We start from the raw sequence: 10,355 nt of genomic DNA, 5'->3' as shown, positions 1-10,355 counted from the left end.
GGATGAATAAATAAAATTAAATAAATAATTCTTTAAAAAAAAAAAAAGAGAAACAAACAGGGACCAACAGATGGCATAATGGTTACATCACTAAACACCCATGTAGTTGACTGCAGTTCAAGTCTCAGACCTGGCAGCTTAAAACTCACGCCAGGTGTGTGTGCGTGCATGCCCAAAGTCCCAAGAGGAGAATGGAGGCATGGCCATCCCCTCTGGAGGGTGATTTCTCACTTTCTGTCTCTCTGTCTCTGTCTCTCCAGTAAGTACACATGCCCTATAGCAAAAAAACTCTCTAAAATAAAAACACAGAAGAAAACAATAAAGTGGCATACTTATACTCTAATATATAAATAATTATATTAAATGTAAATGGACTAAACATACCACAAAAATATGGCGTTTTCAAAATTGATTAAAACAACATGAACTGGGGCCAGCAGGTAGAATGGTGGTTGAGGTGCTAGACTTCCACCTGACCAATTGCAGTTCAAGTCCTGGATCTGCTAGCTTGCTTTCTCACTTTCCCTCTATACCTGTCTCTTTCTGGTCAAATTTAAAAAATAATAATAGTAAAAAAAAAATTCTTCTTAAAAATACTTTAAAAAATGAACCATATGCTGTTTGTAAGAAACTCATTTTAAATAAGGTAAGTTGAAAGTAGAAAGATGGAAAAATGTAAATATTAGTCAAAAGAAAGTAGGAATGGCCATATTAAGATCAGAAAAACATAGATTTCAGAGCAAAGAAAATGACCAGAGATAAAGAAATGCATTAAACAATGACAAATGGGTCAATCTACCAAGAAGATGTATTAGCAATTTTAAATGTATAGGCACCAAACAATAAGTTGCAAAGAGCAAAAATTGATATAATTAAAAAAGAAATACACAAATCCACAATTATACTTGAATATTTCAACAAATCCTGGATCAATAATTAATAGGACTATTAGACAGCAAGTCAGCAAACGTAGAGAAGTTAACACCACCTCAATCAAGGACCTAAAAGCAGCTTAGCAACTTAAATATCATACACAGCATGTGGTCATGTTTAATGATCCTATAACAACATACATACCTCCCAGGGCCAGCTGGTGGTGTAATGGTTAAAGATCTGGATCCCACATGGCCAACTGCAACAGTTCAAGTCCTGGATCTAGTGGCTTCAGAAACATGCTGAGTGTGTGCCCAAAATCCTGAAAGGAGAATATAGGAGATGGGACTGCAGCATAGCCATCCCCACTAGGGAGTGATTTCCCACTTTCTCTTTCTCCTCTCATCCTCTCTCTCTCTGACAAGCACATGCACCCTATAACAAATTAAAAACAAAAACAGCAACAAAAAAAGACTCTATTTTTCACTATTTCTTTTTTTAATAACAAATGTAGAACATATTTACTTGAGAAAATACTGATGTTTATTATAAAAAAACTAAAATGCCCTATCAACCTACCATCCCTCCCCAGAGTAACCACCTCCCCAGATCTATATTCCTTAAATTCTTTTCTTTTCTTTTTTGGAGAGGTTTTTGCTATAGGGTGTGTGCATTCGCCAGAAAGACAAAGAGAGATAGACAGAAAGCAAGAAATCAGTCCCCGGGGGAATGGGGTGGGGTGGGGAGGGGGGATGGCCAAACCTCAATCCCTTCTCATCCATTCTCCTCTTAGGATCTTGGGCACTCACGCACACCTGCCCAGCGTGAGTTTAAGCCACCAGGTCCGGGACTCGAACCGTGGTTGACTACATAGCCATTACACCAATTGCTGGTCCTCTTAAATTCTTTTCTATATATAGGTAAATATACATATATGCATGATTTTCTTTAACTTTATAAAAATGGGATCATATTCTGCATACTGTCTGTAACTTGCTTTTTTTCAATTCAGTGACCTTTTCTAGTTGGTGATATAGAGAACTATCATATGAAGTGTTCTCATATCATAAAAGTGTTCTCAGAAAATAGGTTCTTTTTTTGGAGAGGTTTTCACTATAGGGTGTGTGCGCTCGCCAGAAAGAGAGAGAGAATCAGAGAGACAGAAAGCGAGAAATCACTCCCCAGGGGAGATGGCCACGCTGCAATCCCTTCTCCTCCATTCTCCTCTTGAGATCTTGGGCATGCATGCACACGCACCAGCGTGAGTTTAAGCCACCGGGTCCGGGACTCAAATCGCAGTCAACTGCATGGGAGTCCAGCGACACAGCCATTACACTATCTGCTGGTCCCAGAAAATAGCGTGTTCTTTGATAATATAAGTTCCTTGGGGTTTCAAAGTCCTATATTCCATACCTAGAAATGTAATGGCCATCAGATTAATGTTAAATAACAGCAGAAAGAACCAAACTATCCTAGAGCAAAAAGACAGTAAGACATAGTTCAAAATGCTCTATAAACAATAAAGGGAGTAAAAACACAAGTTATCACAGCTGAATTTTCTATTTTTTCAGTTGTTTTAAAGTGAATACTACAATTTAGTTGGCATCGTTAGATATATTAAAATACTGGCATTCTACCAATATCACTCATATACAAAAACACGGTTGGGGGAAAATTACGGACTTTTTTGGTTACATTTCTATTAATTGCAAGAGGACGTATATATGCTTGCCAGAGAGAGAGAAAGCACCCTCCCAATTAGATGTGGTCATATCATAATCCTTTTTCCTCCTTTTCCCAATTCTGTCAGGCCTTTGAGACACTTGCACATGAGCTTCGCATGTTTTTCAAGCCTCCAGTGCCAGATTTTGAACCGTAGTCAGCAGCCCCCATATGGGATCTGGCTTTCTATGCACAGCACTTAGCCACCACACCACAGGCCGGCCTGAGAATTATGCTAATACAAGTACTGTTTCCAAGAGTGAAATACTCACAGCTGTTTCTCCTTTTGGGAAATTTGTTTCTGCAGACTGTCAGATTTACTCAGACATTCCTGTAGATATTTCTCATCCTCATCTTCAGCTTCCATTTGCGCCTTCTCTGCTTGCTGCAATCTGGTGTAATTCAAATCAACTTTGGGTAAAACTGAGGCTAGAACTAGGGTGTAAAAGGGTGAAGAAGACAAATAAAAGAAAAATGGGGAAATAGAAACATTTCTAAATGAAAACAAAGTTTGGGGAAAACTCACAAACTCAAACGTGAAAGAGCCACACAATGTCTAGAAATTGTTTTGTGATGTTTTTTTTTTCCATAGAATATATATAGTATGCCCAGAATACTATCTTCAAATTTGTTTTATTTCTTGTTTATAGTTAACAAAGCAAAGCAATACAGCCTTTACCACTGATTTAGATAGAGCATAATGAATCAAATTTCAAAATATAATAGGTACATCACTGCCTTTTTACAAAACTGTGAAAAGCACAGTATTCATGTCTAGGCATCATATTATTATGTTATGCTAGGATGTGTATGCCAGGAATCAAGTGTGCTACAAGGCCGAGAGCAAAGACCTGCGATTGTTCCCAAAGACAGCGGAGTCCTTCCCACAGGATCTTTATGAATGTACTAAATTATCCCAGAGCTGTGTGTATGTGCATGTATGTTTGTTTGTTTCTTTAGGATCTAAAAAGAATTTAGAGCTAATTGGCATCATTCTCTAGAGGGCATTTTTTTGTTGCTCACCACTTAATACTAAAAATTAGCTAAAAACCTGATTTTCATTTTTCTTCATTTGTTTGTAGGCCATTGGTTCTCCTGTGCTTAGCTCCACTCCTTGCCTCCTTTGGCCATTTAGGATTTCTTAGATTTAATTTTAACATTTTTATAAGACAACATCTCCCAGGATTAAAGGGATGTTAATTTGTTATAGGAAACCACAGGAGAAATTTCTGTTCAACTAACTGAAAAAGACTGCCTGTTTCTTTCTCCCTTCCAACCATACCAATGGATATCTCTCACAGATTTCAGGAGTGTAAGTGATGCTTCCAAGAAAAGGAGATAACATTCATGTTACCTCTAAATTTTAATTTAAATTTAAATTAAAACAGTAAGTGGGCAAGGACAGACCCAAGCTTTTTTTTACATTTATAGGAAGTAAAATAAAAGCCAGAGTGAGGTAGGACTTGAAATTGTGCTATCACAGAAGAGGGCCAGAAGGAACCGGGAAATTAAGGTGCTAAAGCACAGGATAATGGCCAATCTGCTTTATAAACTATTTAAAAACATATTTTAAAATCAGTAAGGAAGCCATTAGGCAAAGATGGGCCTATGGGGGAAAAATATCTGTGCCAACACATTATGAAACCAAAGGTTAACTTATTAATAAACAATTTTTAAAATATTTTCCATCAAAAAGTAGCTAAAAAGATAAAACTGCATTTGAAAATCCTGACCTCCAAAGGGTCAATACTCAAATCAGCCCATGTGCACAAGGTCTGAGGAATGTAATTTTGGAAATCCAAGTGCACCCACTCTGCAGTATGGTAATGTATCACCACAGCAGCTGACTAGACGTGGACAGGGTTCCTAGCACCCTTCTAGAATACTTAATAGCATAAATGCTTTTCGGTTGAATATACTATAAAATGGGATTCTGTTTTCATCTGCTTAAATACAAGTGGTTTTCAGAAAGATATATCTTTGACCAGCTTGTACTGGTCCTGAGTGTCAATGCTGGCACATTTCACCAATGACATTGCAATTGTCCTAGTTTGAGTTAACAAATCGTTGTCACTTGATAATGGAATGGACAGAAATCAAAGACAGAAAAGGTAATAAAAATGTCCAAAATGTAAAAATGGGGATAAAGAAAACAAAAAAAGAAAAAAGAAGAAAGAGGATGTCAATAAAAGAATATTCATGTCAATAAAGCATTAATAGTTATGTTTTTCATAAATAGATTTAAAGAAAGCAATGGTAAGACATATGTTGACACCAACATGACAGGGCAATGGAAATACATTACATTTTCCAACAATAAAAGTGAAAAATGCGAATATAAGACAATTTAATTTAAACAAAATTCTATCTTGGGTTGGGTTGAGGGTCTTAGCTCAAGGAAACAAAACTAAACTGCCAATTCAGAATGCTTGTTTTCAGATAAAATGATGGTGAATGGCAAAGAATATGACAATTAAAAGCATGGAAATCAATCAGGGATAATCCCACCATGCATTTAGTTCATTTTTAACTTTTCAAGATTTTTATTTGTGTATCTGTTTTATTTAATAGATTGAACCACACCAAACTGCCAACATTAGGCCTTTTCTAAAAATCTACAAAATGGCAACTTCAAATTAATCAGCCTAATACAAAGCAACTTGATTCCATGCAACAACCAAAACAAAAAGGCAAACTCCTACTGGGCTTAAACAAAAAGATGTCCTAATCTAAACCTTCCTAAAGCTTCTTGTGGCAGGTGTCAGAGCTGAGCAAAGAAAAAGGGAGGAAGAAGGGGAAAAAAGAAACTAAAAGTGAAAATGCTGTACCTTTGTTCCAGCTGCCTCATGGCTGTAGTAATTTTATTGTTTTTTTCTTCTAGTCGGGCAATTATTTCATTTTTTTCTTTCAAGCCATCTTCAGAACCCTAGTAGAAAAACAAAAGCTATAGTGGCCTTGGTTTTTAAACCTGAATATTTATAAATTTCTTTTTTTGTTTGTTTTGGTTTTTTTTGGAGAGGTTTTTGCTATAGGGTGCGTGCGCTCCCCAGATAGAGACATAGAGACAGAAAGCGAGAAATCACCCCCCAGAGGGGATGGTCACACTGCAATCCCCTCTCCTCCATTCTCCTCTCGGGATCTTGGGCACGCACGCACACGTGCCTGGTGTGAGTTTTAAGCCACCGGGTCCGGGACGCGAACTGCAGTCGACCATGTGGGAGTCCAGCGACATAGCCATTACGCTAACTGCTGGTTCCCTCTATAATTTACTTTTACACACCCCCCAGAGGGGATGGCCATGCCGCAATCCCTTCTCCTCCATTCTCCTCTCAGGATCTTGGGCACGCACGCACACGCGCCTGGCGTGTTTTAAGCAACCGGATCCGGGATGCAAACCACGGTTGACTACGTGGGAGTCCAGCAACATAGCCATTACGCTAACTGCTGGTTCCCAGTTTATAAATTTCTTATACCAATTCACTATGGCCTTTTACTCTGAAATGAGCAGAGTTAATTTGTATATTAAAATAATTCTCTAATATAAAGCAATGTGACTATTTTTGTTTCAAATGTAATAAAGAAAACCACAGCCTTCAATGTTTTTGGAAGACAACAATAAATTCTTATAAAATATGCCATTTTTCAAATTAAATTATGAAAGACTTTTTGCAACAAGTCTACTTAATATCAATGTCACTTTATTAGAAAATTCAATTATGATAGTAAAAATATTAAATCTTTCTCAAGGCTGGCAGGTGGTATGGTGGTTAAGGTGCTGGATTCCCACATGGCTGTGTGGACAGAAGTCTGACTACTTTTCCTATTTTTCCGAAATCTTTTCAAAAGGGACTGGGGAAGTCATGTCCACAAACATTAATAGACCATTTATTCTCCATTACCAGGATTCTTCCTACAGCCTGTCCCTGGCATAGTATCTCTGAGATGTATATTCCAACCGATTACATATATTCTTTTGCTTCTCTCTTCCTAAGACACAGAACTTCCCTTTCCTTGAGATGTAGATTAAGCCTTTCTTTAATCTCTTCCCAAGACACAGATCTTCCCTTCCAATCACCACCTATAACCTACCTGCCGTCCCCCCTTCCACATGTCCCGCCTTTTTGGGCCAGACCAATGGAAAATCTCTTCACTAATTTTGTCTGTCAACCTCAAAAACAAATAAAATGAACCCCTGTACACAATCACCCTGAGAAAGGCATGTATGCCTCTCCTCCGGGCCTAGGTCACTCTTATTTGGCTTGGATATAAACCACATTATTATTAATTTTTACAGTTGGTTATTTTTCCATCGACAGCTGGCTGCAGTTCTGAGTCCCAGACCTGGCAGCCTGCTTTCTCACATTCCTTCTCTCTGTCTCTCACTGGTCAAATTAAAAAATAATACAACTTTTTAAAAGAATTACTTTATTTAACTTTATTTATTTATTTGCTTATTTTGAGAGGGACTGAGTGAGAGAGAAAGAGGGTAAGTGAGAAAACAAGCCACAAGGTCTAGGATTCAAACCACGATTGGCCATGTGGGAGTTCAGTACCCTTAACTACCATGCCACTTGCCAGCCCAAATAAAAAAAAATTCTTAAAAAAAAACCCAGAGGCTAGCAGGTGGCATGGTGGTTAAAAGCACTGGACTACCACATGGCTCGCTGTGGTTTAAGTCTCAGACTTGGCAGCTTGCTTTCTCACTTTCTTTTTTTTGTTTCTTTCTTTTTTTTGAGAGGTTTTTGCTAGGGCGTGTGCTCTCGCCAGAGAGAGAGAAAGTGAGAAATCACTCCCCAAGGGGGATGGCCACGCCACAATCCCTTCTCCTTCATTCTCCTCTCTGGATCTTGGGCACGCACGCACACGCACCCAGTGTGAGTTTAAGCCACGGGACTTGAACTGCGGTAGACTACATGGGAGTTCAGCGACATAGTCATTACACTAGCTGCTGGTTCCTAAACTGCTACTCTTTTAGCGCTAAGAAACAAATTCATATCCTACAAAAAACAATAGCTTGTATAACCAATATGGCACATGTAAAATGGGTTTATCTCTTAAGGAGATACAAGGATTATTTGTAAACCAGAATTCATAATACAAGATATAACTGCAGATAAACAGTTCTTTAGCAGGGCCAGTCAGTGGTGTGGTGGTTAGGGCAGCTGGATCCCACATGGCCGACTGTAGATTTCGGGTCTCTGTCCGGTGGATTGAGAAACACGCCCAGCATGTGTACATGCATGCTCAAAATCTCAAGAAGAGAATGGAGAAGGGACTGTGGCAGGGCTATCCCTCCTGGGAGGTGCTTTCTTACTTTCTCCTGTTTGCTTTCTTTATGAGCACACGCATCCTATTGCAAATTAAAAAAAAAAAAAAAAGATTTCTCAACCGAAACAAAACAACCAAGAAAATGCCCTAAAACTTCAATACAGAAATTAACAGGGATGATGAGTATGCTAATTTATACTGATTAAGTCATAAGACATTGTATTCTCTTGATTTTTTTTTTCTTTCTCCTACAGGGCATATGCACTGCGGAAGAGAGAAAAGAGAGGGAAAGTGAGAAAGCATCCTCCCAGGGGAAACAACAGTGGCACAATCCCTCCTCCTCTAAGGATTTTGGGCACATTGCTGGGTCCAAGACTTGAACCACACAGTCGGCCATGTGGGATTCGGCAGCCTTAACCACCATACCACCTGGCAAGCCTCACACTGTATTCTTGTACAGAAAAATTACACTGGACTCCCACTGATATGCACAATTATTGTATGTTAATAAAAAATATTATTAAATATAGGAGAAAAGACAGGTTCTTTTTAGTCTGTTCTTTAATACTTTTCATTATGTTTTAAAGTTTTCATTTAGAAAAAAGACAATAGATTCTACAACCAATATGGCCCATGTAAAATGGGTTTACCTCTTAAAAACCAAACTCTTCTTATAAATATTTATTCTCAATTTATATAAAAAGAAATTACAAGAATTTAGGAACTTTCTTTACCTGCAACTTTTGATACATCTCTATGTTAATTGCTTTAACTTCCTCCAGTTGTTGTCGAAGGCCTATCAGAGTATCTTGTTTCTCGTGGATATCTTTCTCCAACAATTTCATGGCAAGTTCGATCTCATGTTTCATACTAACTTGTACTGCTAGTTCGTTCTCCGTATCCTGCAATTTCAACATTTCCTCAATTCACACGACTTGGGGTGTCAAAATCATATACAGATCAGTTAATGAGACTAAGAAAGAGTTTCTATTCTGTATGCGGACTGCTCCATGTAAGTCCACTAAAGGGAATCAACCAGGCCCTATAAGAACATAATATTTTAAATGCATTTTTTTGAGAAAATAAACATATTTTTCTATATCCTGCTTATTACTACTGTTGTGGTTCAAATAATTAAATCTTTTTATACCTCACAAATTCAGTATTAATTTTCCTTAAATAAAAGGAAATGAAGCAAAAAAAACAATAATAAAGATAAAAATAAAAAAAAGGAAATAAAGCAATTTGTACAAGGCCAAAAATAAATCAAAACTGTTTTAATGTTTTCCATAAAATTTTTTTTATTGTAAGAAGTTTCCTAACACTAAAGACAAGAAAATAGAAAGGCTGGCAATAAATATTCTCTTTTTGACCTGGGTGGTAGATACACATGTATTTGTATTATAACTCATTCAACTATACATTCATATTTTTCTTAGGTATTATATTTCACAATTTCTAAAATTAAAAAAGTTCATATTAAATATCACTTTATTAGTAACTGATTATATCATTCTGTTCTCTTCTATTTTTTTTTTTTATAATGATGGTCATAATCCATTCATTTCACAATCATAGGCTATAGCTCTCAGTTTAAAAAAATACAGCTACATGGGGCAGGTCCCATTATGGTTCAATACTAAAGGGTTAAGGGAGCTGGATTCCACATGGCCAACCACATGGTTTGAGTTCCAGACCTAACACTTTGAAAAAAATGCCTTTCTTTGACCATGCCCCATTGGGATCTGCTTTCTCCCTTTCCCTCCTTCCCTGTCTCTAGTAAGCACACACATTCTCTAAAAAAAAAAAAAGAAAGAAAGGGAGAAAGGAAGGAAGGAAAGAAGGAAGTAAGGAAGGAAAGAAATACTGATATAATGGAAGCTTCCAGAATTTGAGGGCTGGGCCAGCTCCATAGCCTAGAGGTTAAGATGAGCTGGATCCCACATGGCAGACCTCAGTTCTAATTCTGGCCCCAGAGGCTTAGAAAACACACTATGTGTATGTGTGTGCATGCCCCACATCCTGACAGCTTGGAGAAATGGAAACAGATTTACAGTGTGACCCTGCACCATTGTGGGGTGCTTTCTCTCTCTCCATTTCTCTTTCTCTGCCTCTCTCTAAAAAGGGTGTGGGCTCTCCAACAATTACCAAAAAAAATAAATTTGAGGGCCTAATTATGGAGGCATAGGTGAAAGGGCACCATTGCACTACACAGGAGCAACATGGGGAGCCCAGGTATGGATCTTGGTGCAGCCTGAACACACTAGGTACACCTGTGCCTACCTGTGATCCTAGAGGGCTGGAAAGCATGAGGAGGGCTGTATGGAGTGCCCATGTTCTGTAGTAAATTTTTAAAAATAATAATGAGGGGGTCCAGCAAGTGGCATGGTGGTTAAGGGCACTGGACTCCCACATGGCCAACCGCGGTTCAAGTCCTGAACCTGGCAGCTTGTTTTCTCACTTACTTTCTCTCTCTCTCCCTCCCTCCCTCC

General features: G+C 38.1%; 1 protein-coding gene across 5 annotated transcripts in view; it reads right to left on the bottom strand.

Annotated features, from left to right (window-relative positions):
* Positions 1-10,355, bottom strand: part of RUFY2 (RUN and FYVE domain containing 2) — a 49,179-nt gene that overhangs the window by 13,972 nt on the left and 24,852 nt on the right. For 4 of the 5 annotated variants that reach the window (XM_027772047.1, XM_014587976.2, XM_006148941.3 and 1 more), the window contains exons 11-13: positions 8,598-8,765; positions 5,424-5,521; positions 2,868-2,987 (exon numbers count right to left, since the gene is read on the bottom strand). In XM_027772047.1, coding sequence (XP_027627848.1) covers positions 2,868-2,987; positions 5,424-5,521; positions 8,598-8,765 — 386 coding nt within the window. Of the gene's footprint in view, positions 1-2,867; positions 2,988-3,188; positions 4,669-5,423; positions 5,522-8,597; positions 8,766-10,355 lie in introns of those variants that run through there. The other variant, XM_027772048.1, reaches the window with a different exon arrangement.

This window comes from Tupaia chinensis, unplaced genomic scaffold, assembly GCF_000334495.1.
Source record: "Tupaia chinensis unplaced genomic scaffold, TupChi_1.0 Scaffold000250_1, whole genome shotgun sequence".
Taxonomy (NCBI): domain Eukaryota; kingdom Metazoa; phylum Chordata; class Mammalia; order Scandentia; family Tupaiidae; genus Tupaia; species Tupaia belangeri.
This window is presented reverse-complemented; position numbering and strand designations above follow the sequence as displayed.